Below are 14637 nucleotides of genomic sequence, written 5' to 3'. Positions count from 1 at the left end.
TCCTATAGAAACAGATTCCCCCTTCATTAGGGTACCTGTAGGCCTTTTGCACAGAATCATGGAAGCTAAAATTGGAAACAAACATAAAAAACTTTGGATCACTGTGTTCCTGATCCTACTGATGACTCTCTTGATAGAACTTCTAAAGAGTGTGTGTATCTTTTCAATGATGAAAAATAACCATGATGATTTGAAGGACAAAGAATATACGAATTAAACGCCTAAGAATATTGGAATTATGGTGTGTTCTTATTGATTTATCAATACTATTAAAATATATAGCAACATTTTAAGGACTATTAATGAATTCTTCCTGATCTCCCTGCTCCCCTTCCCTTTTATTCCCTGCAGGTGGGACAGTCCTTCATCCCATCATCAGTGCCTGCAACCTTTGCTCCTTCACCTACTCCTGCTGTGGTCAGCAGTGGTCTGAATGACCTATTTGAACTCTCCACGGGGATAGGCATGGCACCTGGTGGATATGTGGCTCCTAAGGCTGTAAGTAAAACAACACTTTCTTAGTGGACAGGACCTGAATTATTTAGCATCTGACATTTGTGTTACTCTCACTGATAATAAATCCAAGGTTGGGGCTCTTTCTCTAGAGGATTTACAAGGAGGATGAAAGGCGGCCTTAAACCTAGCAATAGGAAGCACCATAGCATCCTTATTAACCATTTGTATAATTAGACTTAAAATTGGAAATACTAAGCATTTAGTATTTGTTCTCTAGTTTAGAAATATTGCCTAACTTGTCAACACTGGAGTCAGTCTAGTGTAGATGTGATATACAGAGCAACAGCAGGAGGAGAAAGACGTAATAGAGAAGTAACATTTTACTCTGCATTCTTTCCACTCTCCTTTTTCCATTGGTACTGCATATGGATTCTAGAGTGCTATTGCCCAGATTTGGTTTTCATGCATTTTACTACACCTTTTTAGAGTTTTGATTTAGGCTAGTGTCATTGGTGTCCCTCTAGTCTCAGCCTCACTTGATGTCATGCTCAGATTAAAATTCAAAAAGGGAAGGGGAAACTCCCTGTCAATGAAGCATATTTCGGCCCTTGGGAATAGTGCCTTCCAGGCTAAGCTAGGTTTCTTTTAATTTTGCCTTTCTGAGGGGCAGCATGCCTGGTTGCTTTCTGAATTCTCTGCCTGCTCAACCAGCTCAGTGTGGGGGATCTCTGCTGCAGATAGTAAACCAGTTGTCCATCCCAGGAGTCTTGTCTTTGTGTACACACCCATTACGTAGAGTAACCAGAAATATGATTCAAAACTGAGCTATAGTGTTTTGGCACAGCTTAGTAGCTTTGTTGTAAGGTTACTGCATTGGATATTATCCCCACAGACTTTTAATTGATTAAGAGATTATGCAACGTACTTGTTTACTAACATTACAGTAATACCTAGAAATGACAAATTTAAATAATGTAGAAAGATCAGGTGGAAAATTAAGTTTCCCTCTGTCCCCACTTCCCCATAAGTAGTCACTATTAACTTTTTCTGTGTCCTCTCAGAAGAAAGAAAGATCATGCATATACCTGTATGTTTGTATCCTTTAAATACTGTCAGTGGGATATACTGTTTTGCACCTTGTTTTTTCTCTACCACAGTCTTTTGAATGGCTGTATCCACTTTATTGATGTGTGCCACAACGTATTTAATCTTTCTCCTGGTGATGGACATTTAGGTTATTCATCTAGTCCTATCCCCACCCCCTTTTTTGTTGTTATGATGTTACCATGAACATTCTTGTTTATGTGTATCATGGTATATTTTTGTAAGCATATCTATAGGATAAACTTGGAATGTGCTTGATCATTTAAGCATTAAAAATAGACATTACAGGGGCTTCCCTGGTGGAGCAGTGGTTGAGAGTCCGCCTGCCGATGCAGGGGACACGGGTTCATGCCCCGGTCCGGGGGGATCCCACATGCCGTGGAGCCGCTAGGCCCGTGAGCCATGGCCTCTGAGCCTGCACGTCCGGAGCCTGTGCTCCGCAGTGGGAGAGGCCACAGCAGTGAGAGGCCCTCGTACCGCAAAAAAGAAAAAGACATTACAGGGACTTCCCCGGTGGTCCAGTGGTAAAGAATTCGCCTTCCAATGCATGGGTCGTAGGTTCGATCCTTGGTTGGGGAACTAAAATCCCATATGCCACCGGGCAGCTAATCCCACGCACCACAGCTACTGAGCCTGCATGCAACAACTACTGAGCCCGCGCACCTCAACTAGAGAGCCCATGTGCCACAAACTACAGAGCCCATGCGCTCTGGAGCCTGTGCTCCACAACGAGAGAGAGATCAACACACCACAACTAGACAGAAGCCCACGTGCCACAGCGAAGAGCCTGTGCAGCAACAAAAAGATCCTGCTTGTCGCAACGAAGTTCCTGTGTGCTGCAACTAAGACCCAACGCAGACAAAAATAAAACAATAAATTATTTTTTTAAAATAAGACATTATCAGCTTACCCTCCAAAAAGGTGACATCAAATTGTGTTCTCCAAAGCAGAATGTAATATTGCCAGATTCCTTATATTCTCCTTCACTGAGTATTACTGACTTTTTGAATTTTTGACCCTCTGATAGATGAAAAATAGTATCTTGTACTATTAAATAGTGTCATTTTCTTCTTTTCTTTTTCCTTTTTTTCCTGTAATGTGGTTGAGTATATTCTCATGTTTACTAGCCACCCACTGACTAATGGGTATTCTGTCTTTAGTCAGGACAGTTCATGAATTCCTGTTGGTTTTATATATATATATATATATATATATATATATATATGTAAACTGGTACACTCCAGGAGTATCACAGATTCTGGGGCCAGAGGTGGGTCACGAATGAATTATATAGAGAAAATAGGCATTCAGATTACTTAAACGACATCTGAATACTTACTATTTCCCAGAGACTATAATGAGAGTCAAAAATATACATAAGACATGGTCCTTGCCCTTAACAGATTACTGATAAGGAATTTGGTAATGATTTTTAAAAGTCTTCAAATATTGTAAACATGCGATTTTCATTAGATCAGCTTTTTGCCCTTTTAAGCCTTTTACCAAAGCTACTAACCAAAGAAACCCCATGTTATGCTCATTGGAATTTCTCCTTTCGCCATGGTTACCCATAGACTATTTTGGGGTTTGTTTTTCTTTGTTTGTTTTTGGCTTTGGTTTTGGGTTGGGTTTTTGTTTTGTTTGCTTGGGGTTTTTTTGTTTTTTTGATTTTTGGTGGGTTCTTTTTGGTTCTTAAATAGTTGAGAATGATCTCAAAATTCAGCAAATATGACTTTATCCAGAGCCTTTTGCATTTGGCTTGGTATTTATGGTATAAAAATCACCTTAGTTGCCTAAGGAAGTGAAATCTTAATTTCATCTTTATTCAGAAGCGTCCTGTCTGGTTTCATTGGGCTTTATACTGTGTTTCAGGTCTGGCTGCCTGCAGTAAAGGCTAAGGGCCTGGAGATTTCGGGAACATTTACTCACCGCCAAGGGCACATCTATATGGAAATGAACTTCACCAACAAAGCTTTGCAGCACATGACAGACTTTGCAATTCAGTTTAACAAGAATAGGTAAGAAATCTGAGTTCCCCAGCTCGATCCTGAGACAGCAGTGTACTTTGTGTCCAACAAGAGAGTGTTCTATTTAGCAGTGGGTAAAAACTCTTGTGTTGGCAGATGTTTGATGTAGAGTGAGTGGAGGCTCTTGCACATCTGTTCAGTGGTCAGCTTCAACACTGGAGGCCCTAGGGAATTTTGCTGGGAAAACTCATCCATATGGAATAAGAAAACTGTCTTTGCCATTATAATCATACCTTTTCTATAATGTTTCGTAAATGAAATCACGTAGTATGGAGTCTTTTGCATTTGGTTTCTTTCACTTAGCATAACGCTTTGAGACGTTTCAGCAGTCTGTTCTGTTTTACTGAGTAGTACTCCGTCGATGCTTATACCGTGATTTGTTTACACTTTCACCAGTTGGTGGAACTGGGGATTGTTTCCAGTTTTATCTTTTTTGACTAAAGCGCCTGTGAATATTCATGTACAGGTCTTTGTGTGGATATATGTTTTCATTTTTCCTGGATAAATACCTAGCAGTGGTATTGCTGGGTCATATGGTAATAAGTGTGAATGTTCCAGCTGTTCCATACTCTTACCAATGCCAGCCATGCTTATACATGTATAGTAGTATCTCATTTTAACTTGAATTTCCCTAATGACTAGTGATATTGAGCATTCTTTTCATAATCTTATTGACCATTCTTATATCTTCTTTGGTGAAGTATCTGCTCAAATTGTTCCTTTTTCTTTTTAATTGTCTTATTATCAAGTAATAAAGTTTTTTATATATTCTGGATACAAGTCCTTTGTCAGATATGTCTTGCAAATATTTTCTCCCAGTCTGTGGCTTGCCTTATTTTCTTAACAGTATTTTTCAAAGAACAAGTTTTTTATTTTTTGTTTTATTTATTTGTTTTTTTTAGGGAGATTGCAATTGACACATATACACTGTTGTTGTTTTTTTTGGCTGCATGGGGTCTTCGTTGCTGCGTGCCATCTTTCTCTAGTTGCCGTGAGCAGAGGCTACTACTCTTCGTTGAGGTGTGCGGGCTTCTCATTGCAGTGGCTTCTCTTGTTGCGGAGCATGGGCTCTAGGCACGCGGGCTTCAATAGTTGTGGCATGTGGGCTCAGTAGTTGTGGCTCTCAGGCTCTAGAGCGCAGGCTCAGTAGTTGTGGCTCACGGGCTTAGTTGCTCCGCAGCATGTGGGATCTTCCTGGACCAGGGATTGATTGAACCTGTGTCCCCTGCATTGGCAGGAGGATTCTTAACCACTGCGCCACCAGGGAAGCCCAAGTTTTTTATTTAAATAAAGTTTACTTTACAATTTTTTCCTTTTAATGTCTTTTGCTTTTTGTGTTCTGTTTAACAAATCTTTGCCTGACCCACAGTTACAATTTTTTTAAAATGTTTTTAATAGAAGTGTTAATAGATTTAGCTCCTACCTTTACCTTTTAGAATTCACTTTGAGGTACTTTTGGTGAGATAATATGTGTAAAGTAAGAGTCAAAGTAAACTTTTTTTCCGTAGTAAGTCTTGAAGTCAGATAGTATAAACCTTCCTACTCTGTATGTTCTTTTTCAAAAATTGTTTTGGCAATCCTAGGTCTTTTGCCTGCTGGAATTTTGCTTGAGAGTGCAGTGAATGTGCAGATCAGTTTGAGGAAGAATTGGCATCAAACAATATTGAGTCTTCTAATCCATTAGCATAGCATGTCTCCCCATTTATCTAGGTCATCCTTAACTTCTCTCTGCAGTGTTTTATAAATTTTCGTGTACAGCTCTTGCACATCTTTTGTCACATTTAAGTGCCTTATAGTTTTGATGTTATAGTAAGAAGCATATTTTAGTTTTTGGTTGTTGCTAGTATATAGAAATACAACTGATTTTTGTACATTGAACTTGTATCTTGAAACTTCATTAAACTTACTCATTAGTTCTAGTAGCCTTTTTTTTAGATTCCTTATGCTTTTCCACATAGATAAATAATGAGAGCAAGATCAAAAGGGCAAAAGGGTTTTCTGACCCATAAACGTTGATACCAAAATGAGTGATGTGTCTACTCAAAATCATTTCTTTATTGCATTTGGGACTCTAAAGTGTAGTTTATCTACAAAAAGGAAAATGTTTCTTCTGCTAGTCTGTGACTCTTGAAATTGATACTACCTATATAAACTCAATAATTATTTTATAAATATTAAAATCCCATCTTCCTTCCTGAGGCTCATTAGAACATAAATTCATTATAAATTTATATCATTAAGTTGTTTATTTGTTATACCTATGGGCCTACTTTTCCCTTTCTGCTCCATCTTTTTAAAATTGTATTCTTATGTTTCTGAGACATAAGACATGTCCGTCTTCCCTCATATATTTTTGGGTTTTTTTGTAACTTCAGACTCAGGCTTTTCCCATCTCTTTACTATTCTTGTATTATTATTAGGCAGGCTTCTCTGAGAAGTCAAACTGGTGGGTACTCACACTGCCTGCCTTAGGTGAAGAAAGTGGCCAGATTTGAGTCTGCAGTTTATCCTTTGGGGTGTTGTTTGGAATGTTTAAGCCAATCAACTCTGCTTTACTTAGACTGGCTCTTTCCCAATGATCGTATCCTGTGTAAGTAAATAAAGAAGAAAGAAAATGAGAGTTACCAGTAAATCATCCTCTGGTCTGATCAGGCAGGTTATCAAGCAAGTGAAATAATATCATTATACTTTACAGGGTGGGTATTCTTAAGTGTTCTTTCTCCCAAAGATTATCTAAAGGAAGATGTATAAGAAAAAGATGCTTATCAAACCTGTCCCTCTCGTGGCATGATAAACATAAGAAACTTTCAGAATCAGAGCATTAGCAAACCAGTTCTGTGCTTATGAATGTTTTCTCCTTCCTCAAATCTTCTTAATGGAAAAAAGAGGTTATGTTGTAACTAGTGTTACAGCAAATTAGAATTTGTTTCCTTCAAATGGAGTAAAAAGCCATCGAAACCTAAAGACGTGACTAAATCCTGCCTCCTGATTAACCTCTGGGGTTTCTTCATCCTCTCTCCTAGCTTTGGTGTCATCCCCAGCACTCCTCTGGCCATCCATACACCACTGATGCCAAACCAGAGCATTGATGTCTCCCTGCCTCTCAACACCTTGGGCCCAGTCATGAAGATGGAGCCTCTGAACAACCTGCAGGTTAGACTTTTACTTCACTCAGGGGGTGCAGGTTTATGTCTTGCCAATGTTATCTGTAAAGCAACCCCTCTCTTTCTTATATTAGATTTGGTCATGGAATAGGGTTTGAAATAAATCTGTGGAGAAGACTTCTATTTTTCATTAAAAATACACACAGAAGTCACTCATTGACACAAAGTTATTTTCTTTTTACTCAACAAACAAACGTTTCAAGGTGTTATGTACAAACTTTTTTCTTTCTTAAGACTTTTCATAGGGAATTTGAATGTCACAAGAATAGATTTCAGTAGAGCTGTGTGGAGGTCATTTTGAACACACAGCTATAAATAGTTGGGTTATCTGTATTTAAATATAAGTGTGTGGTAAGTGTAGCAGCATCTTAGAGAAGCTCAGAACTTTATGAAGTTTATAAGAGCCTCTCCATCTTGAAAATATTGAATTTTTAGAATGCTTAAGGTCCTAGCTTAGAGTATCGTTTCGTTTTCACCACTTTGAATTTCTCTTGAAATTTAAGCCTTCTGGGGTTCAAGCAACATGAAGGCAGAGTAGTAAGCATGTAAGCTGAAGCTGTAGCAACCCTCAAGGGATAAAATACAGATATAAGCCCAAGAAGTTGAGGGTTTTAATGCTCACAAGGACAGAAGAGACCACCTTGGGCTGACCTGAGATGGGGAACTGTAACTGATCCCTGTACAAAGCTGAGACCCTGGAAGGGCAAGTCCCTCAATGAAAGGGGAACTAGAAAAAGATTTCCACAGGGGCAAGTGATGAGAGAGTTCTCTTTGACCTGGGTTCTGGGCGACCTCTTGTGAGAAATCCAGGGCCCGAATTTATACTGTGTACATGAAGAATTCTCCAAACCAGTAAATTAATGTAAAATTGGACCAGAACTGGTGAAACCCAGGGTACCTGGCAGAAGCAAATGCAAAACGGCCTTTATGCAATGGTTTTGAACTTTAAGGCCATCAGGACTCCCATCTGAGAAGAAAGTCTCTACTGAAAGTCAGCTCACAATTTAACCAAAAAAAAAAAAAAAAACAAGAGGGAAAGGTGCACTGTGACTGACAGTCAGTCAGAAGATGCAACAAATAGGATTGCTATCCCCTTCTATCGAGAACTTGAAATGATAGAATAGTATGAATGAGACTATAAAATATGTTTCAAATGATGAGCAAAATATTTCAGCCTTCCACTTTCCAATCAAGACAGGTGGGATCCCATTGCTCAATCTCCTGGAAATACCAGTGTGGGATACTAGTACTTATGGTGAGACATCAACAGTAAAATTACTTAGAGTTGAAAGTAACATTCCCCAAGAGTTTAAGTGCCAGTGCACCAGGCCTGCTTGCCAGTTGACTACCTACCTTGCTGCCTCAGCAGTTGACTGCTTCTTTCTCAGCAAAGGGTGTAATGATTTAGAGTGACAATGAGTGAGTCACAATATAACTTGGCTCAGTCTAGAAGAACAAAACAAGGATTTCTGTGCAGAAGGAATTGGCTCTGTTGCTATAATGAGACTAATGTGTTAAGGGGCTTTTCCAGCACAGAATCCTAAACGAAACTAACTCAAATTTACATCTCCTCTCTTTTCATTGAAATCTAACCTCCTGTTGGCCCACAGAGCCTCAAGCCAAATATTTGAGGACAGTCAGCATGGGTGTGAGAATGCTTTACTTTAGAATTAGGAAAGGGAATTTGGGTCACAGAAATGAGGGCAAATTTCCTACTCTTAAAACCAAAAGGAAACAGTAAATAAATAAATGTCAGTTTACTTCCCTATTTGCATTTCCATTTCACATTCAGTGAAATGAACATCCCAAATAGGAACCCTCATAAAAGAAATTGAATCTTAGTCCAAACCCCTCCCTCAAAAGTATTGTTATGATATTAGGACTAGCACGTTTTCACAAACGTGACATTATAAAAAGCAATCTTAAAAATTTTCTATCTAAGCAGAATGTGTAATAAAGCAGTTTCCATCTGTAGTCAACTATTGATTCTCCATGTTTTCCCCATGGATTCTTTTCTTGCAGGGATGTCATAATAATGGCTATTTTCTCATTAATTGGTATTGCCCAATGGAGAAGATAAGCAAAAACTTGAAAAGAGGTGAAGTTATTTTTCCCCGCTGTGAGCAGCTCTATTTAATGTCTGCTAGTGCAAGGTGAAACTAATGACTAGCTTAAGGTGGTGGGCTACTTTAGATTTCAGCTTCCATTCTGCTTTTGTCCTAGTATGAACAAAAAGAATCAGATCTTAACTTCAACAAGCTTAGACCATAAAGATCCAGATAAAGCCAGGTAAAGATTGATTGGCATTTAAATGTTATGCAAACATAATGTTTAAATTCAAGAGCTCATGCAGGAAAAATTAGTACTTTTCTAGTACTCCAGACCATAAAATCAGGAAAGAAAAAATGGGGGTTTAGGAAATAAAATTTTGAAAGCAGTGTGATTTTTAGCTATTTTGGCTAAATTGATATCAACGTAGGACAGATAAATCAAACCTAGTCGCCAAAACTGTAATGTAACATTTAGTACAAAAACTTTTCATTAAAAACATAGTCAGACTATTTATTGGCTTATAGTCTTTTTGAAACATTATTGAAAGACACTGTTCCCTCTTAAAATGTAAAATAGGTTATACCTTAGATACTTACTAGAAATTTGAACCTAGAAAATTTTTTCAGCTGTACTAATAATGTTGGTTGTAAAAGCCTTTGTGAATTCAACATAACAATATTACACAAAGTAAAGCTTAGCTTGCCTCCGTTGGGAGCTTCTCTTGAGTTTATTTATATCATATAATTATATTCCTTAAAAAGAAAAGAGAATTGATCCCCTCTATTTAAATAAAACAAAAACCTTAACAAATGTCTAAATGAATTTTCTCTGAGTTTTCTCCAACTTTGATATGCTCGTTTTTCATATCATCTGTGTCAGTTGCTTAGAAACATTTTCCCAATATACTCCTTCAAACTTGCTACCTGGCAGCTGACTGCTTCTTCAAGTCAGTGTCTGCAAAAAGACAGTAGAACAATGATATAACACGTGTTCATCCCAATCTTTGTATAGATGCTGTAGTGTTCTCACAGCTGCTTGGCCTCCTTTTTCACCAGGCTATAAACTCTTGTGAGAAAATGGATAGCACCGTTCTTTCAAATTTTAATTTTATTGGGATTATAAAAATACAATTTAGAGTCAACTAGTTCTGTAGTTAAAGAAAAACGCAGTCCCCAGCCTTCTCTCACCACTTATGGCCGTCATCTACATACATATTTCCAATCCTCCTGTTTTCCTGATAGAGCTGTCTTAGAATTTGCTTTCATCAGTGTTCATTGTTTATGTTGTTATGATTATATATACTCCTCATAGCTGAGCTATATAGTGTGATTATTTTTTTCTCCATAAAATTTTTATAAGTAATTAGATATTTACACATTAATACCTGTCTTTTTGTTTAATTTTTTTTTTTTAATGAGATCAGTTTATGGATTATAGTATGGGACAGATTGGGAAGGTGCCAGGACCTATAGTGATGAGCTTCCCAGGAATAGACCAACAAACAGACAGGAGTAGCCCAGACAGAAGGACAGGGAAACAAAGCCAAATGGGTAAGAGGCCTAGGCCCAGCCTCAGCAGCTGTGTCTGGCCTCCAGATCCAGCTCTGCCCTGGGGACCTGGGGGATGAGCACGGCTGGCAGGGGCCTCAGTTCTTGTAGGGCCCCCTCTCCTCACTCTCTCCTACCCTCACCAGCAGGCTGGGACCTTTGACGGGTGTTGTTTCTGGGGCTAGGGAATGGTTGGTCTGGAGTCAGGGGCAGAGGGTCAAGGCTCTTGGAGGCTCCCTGGGGAGGTGGAGGCCTGGGTAGTATGGGGATAGCAGCAGCACTGGGGGGAATCTGATCAGGCAACAGGCGCCTGGGGTGGGGCACCGCTCAGCAGGGCCCCTGTATCTAGGGCAGGCCCCCCACCCTGCCCACCACACCAACATGGTGCAAGAAATAAAGTTTCAAGTAGTAAGTCAGTGTCAGGTAGGAGATCTGGGGGCTGGCAGACAGGCAGGGGCTTGAGAGAGGCCCCAGTCGGCCCACCAAGTGTTCTCAGTGGGCTCCAGCTGTATCAAGTCTGTCTGTGTGCACTGGAGTAGGGACCTGGCCCCTGTGTCCACGTAGGGGCTCAGCCCTTCAGACCAGTGCCAAAGCCTGCTCAGTGGGGCAGAAGCAGGGCAGCATGGTGCCTACAGCATCCACGATGGCTGCCAGGTGCTCGTCCTGTGCCTGGGGCCCAAAGAGCTGCCTGAAGTCTGCCAGGCGCAGCAAGTACTCAAGGCTGTGGCCAGAGAAGCCTCGGCAGGCCAGGATCTGCGTAGCGATGGCCTCCTCAGGCGCAGGGCCCAGGTAACCAGGGTTCTGCGGGGTGGCCACGTAGGCCAGTGCCTTGAGTGGTTGGTCAGGGGCATCTTGAGGGCAGAAGGTGACCTCCTTGGTATCATAGCTACCAAGCACTGCCTCCCACACGTTCAAGTACTTCAGGGCCTCATTGACCTGCTCACCTTGCACCTGGTACGCCACACCCCAAGTGCAGCCCTCACGATCTTCAGGGAGGGTCACCACACGACCAGGCATCTTGTCGCTGCCCCAATGGAAGGTGTCTCCCCGTCAGAGGCGGCCGCTGTAGCAGTGCATGAAGCCCACACAGCTGTCGCTGTAGGTGAAGTCGGGCCTCCACACCAGGGAGCCATACCCGGAAATCCACAGCGCTTGGGGGCCGCCGTCGTCCTGGGGGGTGGGGTGTTCTGGGCTGCCAACTCCTGCTTCACGGTGCCGGCCACAGGACGGGCCCGGGCCGCCTCCAGGGCTGGTCTCCGGTGCAGGCATGGCAGGACCGACAGACGTACCCACCTGGCCTGGCACTGCTTGGCCGCTCTTGTTTGTTTAATTTTTTGTGTTAACTGTAATTCATTCCCAAATTGCAGTGAGATCAGACCCTTCAAGATAGTCTTAATCGGTTTCACTTTCTTATAGTCTCCTTTTGGAGTCTTTTGACTGTGTCAGTCTGAACTGACTTCCTTCAACACCTGGAACTGTCATCCTGGGATCTCCCTTCATAATAGCCTTGGGGATTCATTCCCTTTGCCTGTCTGGTATGTTGGGTCTCCTATTGTATTTTTCTCTCCTTGGTTTACTCCTTCATTTTGATGAAAAACATCCTCTAGTAGCTTCCTAAGAATAAGTATGTAGAGAATAAAGTTTTTGAGACTTCACATGTTTTAAAATGTCTTTTTTATCTTCACACTTGTCTGATGGTTTCTGTATATCATTCTAGGTTAGGAAAATAATTTGCTTCCTAGTCTGAAGCCATTCTGATTGTTGATCCTTTTCTATGCCATGTTCTTTCTCAGTGAAAGCTTGTACGATCCTTTCTTTATCCTCCATGTTGTGAAATTTCACAGTGATGTGCCTTGGTGTGTGTGTCTCTTTTCACACATTTTACTAGGTACTTTTTGGGCTCTTTCAATGTAGAAACTTGTATCCTTCAGTTCTGGGAGTTTTTCTTTTTTATAGATGTCCCTCCATTTTCTCTGTCTCTCTTATTGGAAGTCTTGCTATTTGAATGTTGACCCTCCTGGACCAATCTCCCTTTTTTTTGTCCTGTTCTCCATCTCTTTCTCCTTTTGCTCTACTTTCTAATTAGAAACATTTTATGAAAAATTTTTAACTCTACAAAAGTAAACAAAATAGTGTAATGAGTCCCTGTGTGCCCATCATCTAGCTTCAATAATTATCAGCCCATAGTTAATATTGTTTCATCTATACCCCTGTCCGCAGCATATTGTTTTGACGTGAATCTTAGACATTTATATCATTTCATCTGTAAATATTTCAATATATATGTTTAAAACAGATGGTGTCTTATTAAAAACATAACCACAATAATTATGTGCACATTAAAAAATTAACAAGAATTCGTTAACATCAAATATCCAGTCAGTTCTCAAGTTTTTAATTATCTCCATATCTTAAACTTTTTGTTTGTTCTTATTATTACTGTTGGTTTGAATCAGTAAAGTGCACATATTATGATGGGTTGATATCTCATAAGGCTTCTTAGCTACACTGTTCAGTATGATAGCCACTAGCCACTTATAGCTGTATAAATTGAAATTAATTAAAATAAAATAAAATTAAAAATTCACTTCCTCAGTTGCGTCAGCCACATTTCAGATGTTCACATGGCTGGTGGTTACTAGATTGGGCAGTGCAGAAGTAGAACATTTCCATCATTACAGAAAGTTCTGTTGGACAGTGCTGATCTATGGGCACCCTCTCTTTTTCTTTTATGTTTGGCTTTCAGCAGCTTGACTGTTATGTACCTAGGTGTTTTCATTGTATTTATCTGGCTTTCAGCAGCTTGACTGTTATGTACCTAGGTGTTTTCATTGTATTTATCTGGCTTCGGGTTCACTGAGCTTGGATCTGTAAATTGATAGTTTCTGCCAAATTTGGGAAATTTTTTTTTCCATTATTTCTTTAAATTTTTTTCTGCCTCAGCATCTCTATTCCCTCCTTTCAGACCTCCACTTACACATATGTGTAACCACTCGATATTGTCCCTCAGATCACTAAGGGTGGTTTTTAGTTGTTATTGTTTTCTTCCTTTCTGTTCTTCAGATGGGGTGATTCCTGTTGATCTGTCTTCAAGTATACAGACTCTCCTTTTATAGGCTACAGTGTTCTGTTACATCCATTCAGTATAACTTTCATTTCAGATATTGTACTTTTTGGAACTTTCCTGGCAGTCCAGTGGTTAAGACTCTGCACTTCCACTGCAGGGGGCACAGGTTCAGGCCCTGGTCTGGGAACTAAGATCCCACAGGCCGCACGGCACGGCCAAAAAAAAAAAAAATACAAACAACAACAGATCCTGTACTTTTCAGTTCTAGGACTTCCATTTGATTCTTTACTAAAATTCCCCATCTGTTCACTCAGGAGTGCAACTGAAGAACCCTGTTTCACAGCCTACTCTTCCTTTATTCAACTTCCACCCTTTGGCCATCCCTTGGGCCTACGGATATGCTTACTGACCCTCAGGAAAAGTGACCAGTAGAAGTATTTCAAGAAGGCCCTGGAAACAGTGTTAGGGCTTTTTAGCCAGGAAATTCTATGTGTTCTACCTGGGCATGTCTCTTTGGCCGTGTGGATTCTTCTATACAGCGGTTCTGAGGAGGCCAGAGGAAGATCAGAGTATGGCCCTCTAAACCATGAGGGCCAGGTTAGGAGCTCCAGTTACCCATCACCGAGGGTAGCTAGAATCCTCTATGTCAGTACTTTCATGTCTTTCTTTAGGGGCTGGCTTAATTTTTCAAAAAATTATCCTTGCCTCTCCTGTTTAGAATATAAAGAGTGTCTACCAGCCTCCTGGGAGCTAAATTGGGAAAGAGGGCTGGAGAGTCTCAGCATTCAGTATATGCATAAATTCACTTCCTTCACCACCCCTCAGCCATGCCTGGCATCCCCTTCAAAGTGCCATCTATCTTACTATTTTATTTATTTTATTTTTTATATATTTATTTATTTTTGGCTGCATAAATAAATGCAGCTGCATTTTTTATATATTTATTTATTTTTGGCTGCATTGGGTCTTCGTTGCTGCGCACAGGCTTTCTTTAGTTGTGGCGAGCGGGGGCTACTCTTTGTTGGAGTGCACGGGCTTCTCATTGTGGTGGCTTCTCTTGTGGAGCACAGGCTCTAGGCGCACAGGCTTCAGTAGTTGTGGCACGTGGGTTCAGTAGTTGGGGCACGTGGGCTTAGTTGCTCCACGGCATGTGGGATCTTCCTGGACCAGGGCTCAAACCCACGTCCCCTGCATTGGCAGGCGGATTCTTAACCACTGCG

The 14637-nt window shown here is 40.6% G+C and overlaps 1 protein-coding gene and 1 pseudogene across 7 annotated transcripts in view; one reads left to right on the top strand and one right to left on the bottom strand.

The window, feature by feature from the left end:
- AP2B1 (adaptor related protein complex 2 subunit beta 1) overlaps nucleotides 1–14637 on the top strand; it is a 117711-nt gene that overhangs the window by 72973 nt on the left and 30101 nt on the right. For 5 of the 7 annotated variants that reach the window (XM_060135578.1, XM_060135576.1, XM_060135577.1 and 2 more), the window contains 3 exons: nucleotides 352–498; nucleotides 3433–3578; nucleotides 6611–6740. In XM_060135578.1, the coding sequence (XP_059991561.1) occupies nucleotides 352–498; nucleotides 3433–3578; nucleotides 6611–6740 (423 nt within the window). Of the gene's footprint in view, nucleotides 1–351; nucleotides 499–3432; nucleotides 3579–6610; nucleotides 6741–11766; nucleotides 11858–14637 lie in introns of those variants that run through there. The other 2 variants (XM_060135580.1, XM_060135581.1) reach the window with 2 other exon arrangements.
- On the bottom strand, nucleotides 10927–11619 carry LOC132511431 (glutathione-specific gamma-glutamylcyclotransferase 1-like; annotated as a pseudogene).

This window comes from Lagenorhynchus albirostris, chromosome 20 (genome assembly GCF_949774975.1).
Source record: "Lagenorhynchus albirostris chromosome 20, mLagAlb1.1, whole genome shotgun sequence".
Classification (NCBI taxonomy): Eukaryota; Metazoa; Chordata; class Mammalia; order Artiodactyla; family Delphinidae; genus Lagenorhynchus; species Lagenorhynchus albirostris.
This window is presented reverse-complemented; position numbering and strand designations above follow the sequence as displayed.